At 41.0% G+C, this 13,844-nt stretch overlaps 1 protein-coding gene across 1 annotated transcript in view; it reads right to left on the minus strand.

Moving 5' to 3' along the window:
- Window positions 1-5,379: 5,379 nt before the first annotated feature.
- FHIP1A (FHF complex subunit HOOK interacting protein 1A) overlaps window positions 5,380-13,844 on the minus strand; it is an 87,726-nt gene continuing 79,261 nt past the window's right edge. Inside the window, exons 10-12 of the mRNA XM_035114011.3 lie at window positions 12,665-12,843; window positions 11,949-12,087; window positions 5,380-7,460 (exon numbers count right to left, since the gene is read on the minus strand). Of these exons, the coding sequence (XP_034969902.2) occupies window positions 7,210-7,460; window positions 11,949-12,087; window positions 12,665-12,843 (569 nt within the window). The 3' untranslated portion in view covers window positions 5,380-7,209. The remainder of the gene's footprint in view (window positions 7,461-11,948; window positions 12,088-12,664; window positions 12,844-13,844) is intronic.

Below are 13,844 nucleotides of genomic sequence, written 5' to 3' on the forward strand. Positions count from 1 at the left end.
CTATAGAACACCTGTCTATCCCTGAAGGTATTTTGTACTGTTTTGAATGAAACTGATGAAAACCATCACCCAGTGTGCCCTATGTATACTAGCAGGCTTCTGTGTTGGGTAGGTGATTCAGATATACATCTGAATATGTATCTCCATCCTAGGCAGAAGGCTCTTTTCAGGAATCAATGAACTATCTGAATGAACATTCCTATATGAGAGTAGCAATGAATTAGGAATATTATGCACAGTATCAAAACGTAACAATGCTACGCATTCAATCAATCATGGATGGATTTGCCAGATTTTAGTGTTTGAATTACCATTTTCAATACAATTCTGGCAACAGGTGCTTTGGCTATACAATAATAATTTGAAACAAGTTATTAGGGTTGAAACTGAATTTTGGCATCAACTCTTCTACCAAAAGCAACCAGTAAGATTTATAAGCTTCTTTTTGTCTGTCAAAATCTGTGGACAAAGATAGCGTAGTAACAAGCGATCAGGTTTTTTAAAAAGCTAAGAATTAAACATATCGCTTCATTGTTTTTCTTGTTTGGTGTATGATCAGTTACAGGTAGGTAGCCGTGTTGGTCTGAGTCGAAGCAAAATAAAAAAATTCCTTCAGTAGCACCTTAAAGACCAACTAAGTTTATATTTTGGTATGAGCTTTCGTGTGCATGCACACTTCTTCAGATGATCAGAAACTGAAGTGTATGATCAGAAACTGAAGTGATGGCCATCAACTTTGTGTAGAGGAAGTGCTTGCTTGGAATGCTGTTTTACAAGTTCCAGGGAGTTATTGTACCTGAAGCTAGTTCCAATCTTGTACCATCACCCTGGTTCTCAATTGTGTTACTAAATCTTTAGAGGTTACTGACCTTATTACATGTGCTTAACTGCCATAGACACCACATTGTAAATACAGTGTCCACGGTAGTAGGAGCTTTGGAAAGAACCACTTTTTTGCAGTTTGGAAAGAACCACTTTTTGGCAGTTTGGAAAGAACCACTTTTTTGCAGTTGTAAAAATCTACTATTCCAAGAGTATGTTTGGGGGTTTGGAAAGTTAGCACAGGCCTGATGTGCATACATGATGCCTTGTCAAGTCTAGCAAAAGTGGATTTTAGCGAGGGTCATTTAACAGCATTAATTCTTGAGGGAAACAATCCTCTATCATAAATGGGTTCTTCAGAAGGATGCTGCTTTATTCATTAGTAATAAAAGTAATAATAATTTGTAGTACTTATTCTTGTATAACTAAACATGCAGTTAACTTCCCTAGAAAGGAGACAGTGGATACAGATGTGTATAACTGGCTGTATTATTCTTAAAGGTAAAGGTAAAGGGACCCCTGACCATTAGGTCCAGTCGTGACCGACTCTGGGGTTGCGCGCTCATCTCGCATTATTGGCCGAGGGAGCCGGCGTATAGCTTCCAGGTCATGTGGCCAGCATGACAAAGCCGCTTCTGGAAAACCAGAGCAGCACATGGAAACGCCGTTTACCTTCCCGCTGTAGCGGTTCCTATTTATCTACTTGCATTTTGACGTGCTTTCGAACTGCTAGGTTGGCAGGAGCTGGGACCAAGCAACAGGAGCTCACCCCGTCACAGGGATTCGAACTGCCGACCTTCTGATCAGCAAGCCCTAGGCTCAGTGGTTTAACCCACAGAGCCACCTGGGTCCCGTATTATTCTTAGTTAAAGACTAATATTCCACCTCCCCTTTTTAGAAAAGCTACTTAAGTGATAGCTGAGCAAACATACTTCTTCCCCTGCAAATTGTGGCTTAGCTGTGGGACTCATTACTGTGAGGTGGTATTAGTGAACGTAATGGGTAATCTGCTTCTGAAATTAACAAAGATACTATCTCACTGATGATTGAGTTGGTGCTCTCTGCAGCTCTAATATCATAGATTAAATTATAGCTAGGGGACTCTAGGCAAGACTCTAATCTTTTCTATCTCACCTAAGTCAACAGTAAGTCAGTAGAAAGACTACTTCAGTACTATAAGAAACTGACCTGAAGTGTTCTGAAAGGCTCTGGTTTATTGACATTTCAATTTAACATTGTTGCATAGTTTCTGGAGAATATCAATGCAAATTTAAGTATGGTATCAATGAATTAGAGGGACGCGGGTGGCGCTGTGGTCTAAACCACAGAGCCTAGTAGGGCTTGCCAATCAGAAGGTCGACGGTTCGAATCCCTGTGACAGGGTGAGCTCCCGTTGTTTGATCCCAGCTCCTGCCCACCTAGCAGTTCAAAAGCACGCTCAAAAGTGCAGGTAGATAAATAGGTACTGCTCCGGCGGAAAGGTAAACGGTGTTTCCGTGTGCTGCTCTGGTTCGCCAGAAGTGGCTTTGTCATGCTGGCCACATGACCCTGAAGCAGTCTGCGGACAAACGGCGGCTCCCTCAGCCTATAGAGCGAGATGAGCGCACAACCCCAGAGTTGTCCGCAACTGGACCTAACTGTCAGGGTACCTTTACCTTTTTATCAATGAATTAGAAGCATCCAGCTCTACATTTTATTAACTAGGTATCCACAAATTGCCATCTTAGTCTGGAAGCAGCAGCAAGTGGGTGAAAAACTGACATTGAGTCAAGACAAGAAGGAGTAATCCCACCAATCTTGATCATTGTCCTGTAACAGGTTTGGAGCCTGACAGTTCTGGACAAAGTGTGAGTATCCAGGAATACATTTTCTTAGCTGTGTAAGCTCTGTCCCCTTTTAGAGGCATGAGAGCTTGCCACAGTAATATGTTGGATGCAAGGCTGCCCTTGAAAGATGACATAGGAATTGCAACTGGGGTGAAATGCTATAATTTGCCTTGTAATGAAGAGGCATAGAGAATAAAACATAGCTGTTTTGTGATAACTTCAGCCTTACCTTAAAAGCCTGGAAACAACCTACTATATTTTGCATGACCTCTTGCCAGGAATAGGCATGGACCATAGGTGGTGTTGGTAGGCCAGAGAATGTATTTTGTTTTGTTGAAATCATTAACTGGAGAGTGGGATGTAGAGAACTGTGAAAGGATACATCCAATTATGTTTGAACCTATGCAACAGGGAGTCTCTAGAGAACAGTAGTTGATGTAGCAGCAGATTGAGGAGCAGTATCTTCAAAGACTCCACATTCCCAAGCTTTCCAATTTTAAAAGGCATTTCTTACATAAGTTGCTTTGTGATGTAGGGAAATGTCTTTAAAGTGCTTAGAATAGAGAAACTAAACTGAATTCAGATTCATTGTATTAAAGTCTTTTTGTGCTGCAAATTGTTGTAGCTGGAAGAAAACACACAAATAAAACCCACAAAAATTGAGAGTACAGTCCTCATTTTCTACAATTAAGGAGATAGAAGATTATTATAAAATTACATTGTAGCAGCAGCTAGGCCATATTATGCCACACACTAATCTTGGTGCAAATGCAGGAAGCACATTAGAGACTTAATTCCCCCCCCCTATAATATTGTAAGATGGCTGAGAGGCAGTAGGGCATGTCATTTTAGGGAATGAAACTTAATTTTTGCATATTTCTTCAGTGAGGGGGTCTTAAAAATATGTTTTTGGGTGTGAAAAAAATCAACTCTATTAATTTTGTGATTGGACAACATTTAGCTCGGTAAATCTATGTTTGATTAAAAAGCACCTAAACTGCTCTTGGAAAACCAAAGAATGATTTTAAAAAATCAGTTTCTCTGCATACAGCATCTTTGGGTTAACATTCCTGTATTCTGCAAGGAGTAGAATTTGTCAGTGTTTTAAAAAGAGAGTTTTCACATAGTCCTACTAATTAGAGTAGCTGTGGCACCTTAACGACAGATAACGTGACAGTGGCATGAGCTGTCAATTGTGGGAAGAATGTACTCCATCAGATGCATAGAGAGAACTGTAGAGACAGGGCAATGGAATATATTCTACTTAAGACTAAAAGTGTTGTTGTTTTTTTTAAAGCCAAGCCTGAACACAGAGGCCTCGTGAGTGTTAAATCAATGGCCACAAAGATCCAGTCACTTTAACAGATGCACAACAAACACTAGTAGAATGGTATTCAAATCAGCAAAATGCTTAATTTGAGCTGACTTAAGGAAAGCTGTTAACTATTCCTGCTGCAGAAGTATTTTAGGGGTAGCTTGCTTTCTAGATGCCTTTTTGGGCTAGTACCCATCACTAAATTATTCCAAATAGCTTACTTATGCAAAGCAATCCAAAGCCACATTAAGCAAGATGCAATTTTCACTTTCCCTGAGATGGCATTTATATAGGAATAATTACAACACTACAGCTTGAATTAGTGCTATAATCATGGCTCGGATAATTACACCAGAAGACTGCAGCACTCAATTTCAGAGATGTTTGGAGGGGTGGTTATGTTTTTTTTAAAAAAAAAATATTTGGGTGCTTTTTGACATGAAACAAGCCAAAATAGCAAAGTATTTGTATTTTGTACTCATATGTGTCAAGGATCATCAAGCTTACCAACAATTTGTAGGTGTCATTTTTACTTATTTGTGTATATCATTCTGTGGTTTTCCATTACTAACCCTCCAAAAAGTCACTGTAAAGACTGTACAGTAATTCTCCAATTCATATTTTTAACTCTTATTTTATTAAAATATACAGAGACCAAATATCCTCTCTCTACTCTCAGCGAGAACCTAACTTCACAAATGTTAACAGTGGCTTACATGAGAGGCACAAGTATCTCCACTGAATGCAGCTCAGAAGATTGGTGAATGGCTTAAGGGCAACTTGACTTAATAAGCAGAGTGTAAGACAGGAATCTTTCCCAGTCTTACCTGGAGATGCCAGGGATTGATGCTGAGACCTTTTTAATGGAAAGCACATGTTCTGCCACTGAGCTATGGCCCTTCCCTTATTAATATAACATGCCATATCCTGGACCTACATTTCACTAACTGACCAACAAGTGGAATCTGCCCTTCCTGCTGTAATCATGATTCAAACAAAATATGAATAGTTTCTAACAAAGTAATCTGTTATACTTTTCTATACCACTATTAAATGCTCTGTTAAGCCTTGAACTAAGCCTAAACATTGCGAGGGTGTGGGCACATGATTGCTTCCTTTCAGCAACAAGCATGTCAAAATTTCATGAAACTACTACATAGTCCATACTATGGTAGCCTTGCTGGTTTTCAAATGTCCAACATTTTAAATGTATGCTTTTCAAATGCAGCAAATATAATCACATTTTATGTGATTATTAACAAACCCACATTATTTAAAAAACCTCACCTATCTTAACTTTAAATAAGAGCATGAAAATACAATGTCTTTTGAGAGCAATTTTTAAAAATCTGCTACAGTTAACACATACACAATTAATCAGTCAATCAAAAGGATGGATCGCTTCCCACAGAGAAGGTAGCAGGACTAGAATTATGAGATCATTTTATTTTTTTATGAAGATGTCACCAGACATGGGGAACGGGCCAAATAACAGGACTGGCAGATCCTCCCCTGCATAAGATTTTTACAGCTTGCAATGCTTTGAGAAGTTAAAAGGAAGCTGCTCTCTCCTCTTTGATTTCTATGGCCTGCAGGATTCTAATTCTGCCCATGGATGGTGGTGGGAGAGGAGACTGAGCAAATGGACCCGTCACAGTAGACCAGTGGAGCAAGAAATGGGTACACTGAAATCCCTCTCTTGCCATTATTGCACTTCTAAACAAATATACACATCATTTCAGGCAACCCTCCCAAAAGATGCCTGTGAAATTCCCATTTGCTCAGGTGCCATGTTCTAGCATAGAACATGCAAACCTCAACTGCTACTATTAGTACCTCAATATGGAGTTTACAAAGAGGAGCAAAGCTGTTTTCAAGTCTTGTCTTCAGATACTGTTTTCATTGGTTTTGGAGCAGTTTGTCATATTCACCTACTGTAAAAGAAAATGAAGGCTTTCAAGCACAGAGCCACTATTAACACAAAGCCAACTTCAGCACTGGAGGAACAATTACTCTTACTAGCACAAACTGAAATGCAGCTGTAATGCAGCAATTCATCATGTTTGGACCCGTTCTAATGAGTCTCATTACTCACAAAAGAAAATGTTCTTAGGCTATTGGACAGCAGCTGCAACAAGTTCTAGTGTATCTGTCCCAAGTAACATCCTCCTCTCTACTACTAGGGAGCAAAACATTTCTGCCATCCTTCAAAAGTGCAATGTTAGGACAAGTCAACATACATCATAAATAAACAGCTAGTGTTTTACAATACCACAAAGCTTTCCTTGAACCAAAATAACTTTTTAAGCTAAAAAGAAAAAACACAGCTTATAAAGGCAGGCTATTCTTTCAATTTTGTTTAAAAAAATAGTACTTAAAAATAGATAGTAACAACTCCCAGATGACGGTAACCTTTTGAAACTACTCAAACAATAACTGGAGTATTTGTGTTCAGCTTATCAATAAAAGTGTACAAATATGGTCTACCAAAAAGGCTACGGTTTGCATAGAAACATTTCATTGTGTGCAAATATTACTAAAATTAAGGCTTGAGCGTTTAGTTTAGGTAGAGATCTAGCATTTTCAAAGAATGCTGAGAAATGGCGGTGGGGGTGGGTGGGAATTCCATACAGTCTGCACTCAACATCCATTTACTCATTTCATTTAAACTTCAAAGGAATCAACAGCTGAGAGTGTTAGACTTGTCCACAGTGTAAGGCAATATGGTATGTATTCAGCACAGCACCTGCTTTTAGCAAGTAGCAGGCTTATATCTGTTGAATCCATTTGGATTCACAAGTCCAGCCACTCACAATGCAGAAAGCAGGGAAGGAAAGAGATACCTAAAACGTTATTTGCATAGAAGGCTTATCAGATTTGACATGCTCATCCAGGTAAGCACTCTCTTACAGAGCAGCCAACTTTTCTAGATAGAAAAACAACAACACAAAAGCAAACCACCTTTTAGCTGGTTACACAATTGTGCCTTTTTAACCAAAAGTGTCTATAGCAGAGTTTAAAAGAAGGAATCTTGAGGTAAGGAAGTTCAAGGGTGGGAATAGGGTAAAATAAGAAATCAAATACATCAAGTGTTTATGCTGCACAGTAGGAAATAAGGCCCAACATAAAGGTGTAACAGTTTTCCCCCAAATCAAGTATTACCAGGAACATAAAGTAGAATTTTCCTTTATAAGTAGCTCTCTGTGTTTTTTTTAAATTAAAACATCCTTAAAAAAAGTATTAAAGCTAATAAAAATTCTCAAAGTCACCAAATACTTTGTAACAGAGTATGGAGTGTTCCTGTGCAAGAGCAGCCAGCTCCTTGAGAAACTCTGGGAACAGGGCAGCTGCCAGGATGGCATTCCGGATGTGCAGGGGGACGCTGGGAAGAGCCGTTCCTTTCTTTTCCTTACTTCCAAAGAAAGGTTGCAGGATGACCTGGGAAGCCTCAGAAAGGTTCCTGCCTTTCCCCAAAGCATGGTTGTGCTGTGCATTGTCTGAAAAGGAGAAAGAAAAAAACCAATCACTTTTGTACCAAAACAAATTTAAGGCAATTGCAACCCAAGTTTAGTACATGGAACTCTAGCCCAGAATCAGTTTTAAATAATTCCTATAGGACTTTTAAAATCTGCCAAGTGCTTTACAATTCTCATTTTCTTTCACCCACACAACCATCCTAGGAAGATCAGTCGTAAGTATTCTCATTCCACCAATAGAGAACCAGGACTGGTAGGCTCTGAATTCTGGCTTCGCCACGTTTCTGTGTGCTCTGGCATGCATCACGGTGTTCTGTTGCGCCAGAAGTCAGGCTGGCCACATGACCTAGAAAGCTGTCTGTGGACAAGCGCTGGCTTCCTTGGCCTGAATCAAGATGAGTGCCACACCTCATAGTCAACCTTGACTGGGCTTAACTGTCCAGGGGTCCTTTAGCTTTACACCCTACAATATATCTTTCTAGTCTCCAGTAAATACATTTCCTACATGCACATCTTTTCTGTATGCTCTAATCTTAAAGCAAAATCGTAATCATTAAGGCTGAACATAAATTCGTCGGTATTCAAAATGTAAGGTGGTGCCAAGAAAATTCCCCGTATACATATACAAACCACATTTACTTTACAGCTCAAGGAAGAAAAGTGCTCATTTTATTGGTAAAATTGGATCCGAGCATTCCGCCATAACCTAGCCACAGTTCAAATAGTCTTGTATATACCATTACCACAGGCCATTTCTACCTTATATTCCCTAATTGACATAATGATACAAGTTGATGGACAACTGGCTGCAGGCACTGGAATTTGATTGCTGACATTATGAGCATGACTAAGCGCCAAACTTGCAGCTATCCAGGCATTTGTTTATTGTATAAGCATTAATATGGTTGTGCATGGGGGGGGGGGGCAGCACAGGCAGAGTGACTAGCCTGTGCTTCAGATTTATTTAAAAAAATGTGCAACATCTTTGCAAATGATCAATCCATTTTTTTAATAATAAAGGTGTTGGGGGTGTGTGTGAGAGAGAGGATATGAAGTACTAAATAATATGAACCAAACTATGAATAATATTCACTGAATATTGGGACTTGTTCACACAGCATGAATAACTGTTTTGGATTGATGAAGCCACGTTGAGAATATGATAGGAAAAGATCTCATAGTGAGCCCTTAGGGGAAGACATAAAACGGTAGCCAGGATCCAAAGAAACATAAATATAATTCTATGTCCTCGAGGGAGTTTGAGGCTTGTTTTCCCCCTCTAAAAGCACTCGTCATGCCCCCAGGAAGACTCATTTTGAAACCTAGGCCTGATTCAAATGCAGTTTATGATATACCCTAGGAGTCAGCTGTTTAAAGAAAAACTCATTAGGCTAACGGAAGCCATAGGCAGGAACCTAAGCAACTGTTGATCCCAGTCATTGGATGTTGGGTTTCGAACCCAAAATCCATAGCTCAAGCTACACTGCCTCACAACAGCAAACTTTTCTGTAGTAATTATCTGAAACAGCTTCCCAAATCCTATGACCTCTGCTAAGCATCTTATTTACTGCACACACCCATGATAGGATAATAATACATTAAGAAGCAGGCAATGATCTTGCAAGCTCCATAGTATGTTAGAAGATGTCAGTATGTCAATTATAAATGGAGCTACACTAAGATGAACGCTCAAAGGCAAGGGAAGCGGGGGACACATTGGCTGCGGCTGCTTCCCACAGCACTACTGAAATGCTTCAAATTAAATCAAGCAGAAAGGCAAGGATTTTACTTCCCAAAATAAGTGACTCCTTTACACATACTACTGGTAAGCAATTAGTCACTATGGTTACTGTGCTCATCAGATTCTGCACATTACCCCCTGAACATAGCTTCTAATGAAAATTTATACCTACAAGAACAGTGCTCTGATACAGTGATTCTAGCAAGATAAGAACCAGGGCTGGGGGGAAGGGGCAGGAGGAATTTAATTATGAAAGCAGAACACAGACCAACTTCAGTCTACGGAACATCCACATTACTTCCAGATGATTCAGGAAACAGAGGTATATTGTCTCTGAAGACAGAGGTTCCATTTAGGCATGGCTGCCAAACCTATTATCTATGCATTGGTCTAAGAGCAATCTACCACCACATCTGTTGGTGGTCATCATACCACATCAGCTTGTGATGGTCACTGCATGCTGTGTGAAGTAGTGCTTTGATTTGTTTATCATCATCATCAACCTATAACCAACCAGACATCATCAGTGAGGTGTTGGGAGAGGAGAGATACCCTTTACCCACATTTTTCATAGTTTTGTAAACCTGTGACTTGCTTCCTCTTGGTCATATTTCATCTCAACTAAAAAAAAACCTCCTCCAACACAAGGACATTCTTTATAGAGAGCTCTTCAAACACTGCTTGGGATGTCACCCATCCAGATTAATTTGGGGTAGGCAAGAAACTGTGACAGTCATCACCTCTGACTGTGCATCTTTTGTGAATAAGTAAAATTGCACCAGTCCCAACAATCCTTGAGGAGCCTCTACTGTTTACTTCCCTTCAATTTGAGAACTTTCTGTTGATTCCTACCCTTTGCTTAACAATCCAGAAAAGGATCTCACTTCTTATCCCAGAACTGCTGGCTGCTGCTCTGTAGTACTTTTGCAAGGGACCTCATCAAACGCTCTTTGGCACGTAATAATGGCTGCCAAACCGTCCCTATTTGAATAGTTTGCTGACCCCCTCAAACAAATAAGCAAAGGCTTTTCTTTCAATCAGCATGGCTTGTTTCCAGACTTAGTCACCCTTAGTACACACCCACTGAAGTATATGGGTTTGTGTTAGGAAAATCTGATACCTCTGTGGCAATGGCTCTACCTTGACAGGTGACATCCAAATCCTAGTATGACAAATAGAACTACTCATACGGCACGCTAATAACTGGGTGACAAGGAACTCAAAGTCCCAAATTTAAGAAGCAGTTTGGAGATTTGGTACAAGAGCTGTTTAAAGGAAGTGACCTCTAGTGCACATGGATAGTTTTATCTCCCAAGTTTCCTTTTAAACAGCTTTTGTGCAAAAAAAAAAAAATCCGAGACTGCATTGTTGTAAGTAGGCAACCTGGGAATTCTCTGCAAGGAGGTCTGGAGAGAGAATCACAGAAAATGCGCATACCTTTCTCAGTCAAAGGTAATACACTTTACTACTCATGACCCTGCTTGTGCTTCGGTCGCAGTAATAAAAGTTGACTGGCTAACGCATGAGAACTGGTGGTAATATATTCAGAAGGCAGCTGCAGATGGGGAAGCTGTTCTGCATGGTAAGACCAAACAACTCCTCCCCTCACCCCCAGGGAGTTATGGAAGGACTTATTTTTAACATGGTCGACTCCACTTGAGAGAGCACATTCATGAAATGTTGGACATGCTCATCTCTCACGACAATGCGTAAACTGCAGAGGTTTCCCGCCCCGCCCTCTAGGATTCCTAAATGAATGTTTGCAACCACACTCTCCATCACATGGTCATTCTAAAAATAAAGCAATCCACACACACACACACACACATTACCAGTTACCCTTCTGCTAGCCCTGAAAAGAAGAAAACATGGTTACTCCCTTCAGGAGTTAGAAGTTATATAGTGAAAAGCAGCTGTGCACATACAGAGATATTTTAAGGGTGCGGGGTCCATCGTCATAAAGATAACTGGGTCAACCTGGGCAAGTTACCTATCTCAACCTACCCTACCTTGGTGCCTTGTAATGAGGATAAACCGAGACAACCGTGTACATTGCCCACAGCTGCTTGGAGGGGGAAGAGAACACATCTCAAATGTACTGCGCAGGTTTTCTGTGCAGGAAATTCCGAGTGTAATCAATGGCATCACCAGTTAAAAGGATAAGATAGCAGGTGATGGGGAATATATCTGCCCCAGATCTTGGGGAGCTGCTGCCAGTCAGAGTAGACAATCCTAAGCTATATATGCAACTAAGTCTGCCCTAATATATATAAGACGAATTCTTCTGTTCTTGTAAACTTAAAAGGGTATCTAGATTCTGCTCTTACAGACAAGGCAAGATTGTTGCTTCACCCTGCTTCTATAAGACAGCAGCCACAGCCTATATGTCCTTTAACCAGGTCTCTCATTATAGGATACTGTACCATAGATGTTCCTGAAGGGCTCAGCTCAGGCACCCCAGGACCCAGTGTGGAGTGACCCATACTCCCAGCGGTGCGACCACATAGTGAAGCTAACCCTCAAAACATTCCAGCCTTCTGTATCTAAAGGAAGGGTGGGTGGGATGTTTCACACTGTATTTAATCCCAATATATTAAGACTACCACATAGTTAAAGCAAACCCAAAACATGCTTTCATAGGAACATAAACATAGTGAGATCTTTGAGATCTTGTTAAAAATAAATAATTGATAGTAATACGTGTTTTTTAAAAAATAATATATATGCTTTTAAGAATATATATGCTTTTAAGAATAGTAGTTGCTTGCCTTTAATCAATGACTCCAGAGGAATATCTGACATGTCCACCCGTAAAAGCAGATATTGCTGGGCTTCTATGAGTAGTCCAGGGAAGTCCTTTTCAATGGAAGCAAACTGCTCAATTTTGTTTTTCACAGATGCCAGCACCTGCCGAAACAATAGCAGCAATAAATCTTCATATTGCCATTTGAGTTGTGTCCCAAATCATCTGTTTACTGTGTCCCTTGCTCTCAAAATCACATTAAGGGCAGCTGTGGTGCCAAGCTCTGCCCAACAGCATTATTAACGCATCAACTTTAAGGCACCGTTCAGTGGCAGCTAAAGAAAAAGATCAGGGTAAAGTATTTTGCAAATCTTCCTTGTTTTTAAAGGGGTATGTGGCCAGTGATTAGAAACAATGGAAATTCACAAGGGAGATCTCTAGATGTCTCATTGCAGCCTTGTGGAGTGAGGCCCAATAGAGTTAAGCTGCAAATACGCAGGGAAATAAAGTGTAGAACAAACTGACGCTAAAACCCAATCACATTTGTTTGCATTCATTCCTTATTCCCTTTTCCTCTTAGAAGAAGACTGTAAACTCCTTGGAGCAAGGACCTGGCTGTTGCTTATGTCATTCTGTCATTCTAGCATTCATGCATAATGATGGCACTATATACCGAGAATGTTTAACAGCAAGTTATATCTTCAACCATATTAGGACTTCTGTCAAGCAATCATGAAGTACCTGGTACAATGACCGCACACTAGGCTGGAACACCATGTTGGTATTGAGCAGAAAGGAACGAAGGAGGGGCTGTGGGTAACTGGCCAGATGTGTGACAATGCCAATGAGCAGCAAGTTGACATGCAAGGAGTTCTCCAACATGTTTTCCAGCTTTGAGAGCACCACACTGATAAATGGACCTGAGGATTTAAAAACACACATCCACAAGTGATTAATTGCGAAGCACTGTTTTCCAGTCCGTTTGGGCCTTTGGGTAAGCTCATTTTGTGCTGGTTGTAGTGCTACCAGGACAAACTGTAGTGGAGTCCAAGAATGGGCCATCTGCTTGCATCAGACTTCCACAGAAGTTCCTTCACCCAAAAATACTTAAGTAGTATCGCTTATTTTCCCTTTCAATTAGCCCCCTGCTTAAAATCCTCTCCTTCCCAGCCATCCAGCCTTCTTCATTTGCTCCCATTCCACTTATTGGGCTGACTGGCAGCAGCCCTCTCACTCCAGCAAGCCACAGAGGACTCCCTTCTCTTCTCCAGCAGTTGCCCCAGGGGACTGTAGTTTCTACAGGGCTAACGCAACGTCAAGTAGCCCTGCATTTTCCATGGGCTACGTTGGCCTAGCCTGACGCTTCGGAGAAAGGAGAGACTCCCCCCCCTTTTCTTCTCTCTCCCTGCAGCTTGATATGGCCTGCCAAGAGGGAGGGGGTCAGGAAGGGAATTCTGCCTTGTTTTCAACCCAGCAGAACGGGCACTTCCTGTCTCCTCTACCTGCTCCCTGCTGTGGAAACAAGGGAATTTTGACTTGGAGATCGGCCACACATAGCAATGCTATGAGGGGCTGCACTAATGCAAGGCTGCACTGCTCTAAACATAGAACTCCCCCACCCCTCGCTCTGGAGGACACAACTACCACCAGCACCCAGCCCAGGAATTGCACAATGGCATTCTTATATATCTTTTTCCTAAGCTTAGGAGGGAGTACAGACAGTGACAACCTCGTGCTATTTTAGCATGGTCTTGGAGCTCTGGCATTTCACAGTGTCTACTTCATAGAGGCTTGACCAATTAATTGATATAAAGGGGTTTAAAATGGCAAGCAGGGCACAGCTGGACATCGCTGCCTCACTTGCCATGCCTAAGATGCCACTATGCAGCATAGCATTAGAATCAGGTTTCTCAGCCTTCCT

Source organism: Zootoca vivipara, chromosome Z1 (assembly GCF_965207765.1).
Source record: "Zootoca vivipara chromosome Z1, rZooViv2.hap1.1, whole genome shotgun sequence".
Classification (NCBI taxonomy): domain Eukaryota; kingdom Metazoa; phylum Chordata; class Lepidosauria; order Squamata; family Lacertidae; genus Zootoca; species Zootoca vivipara.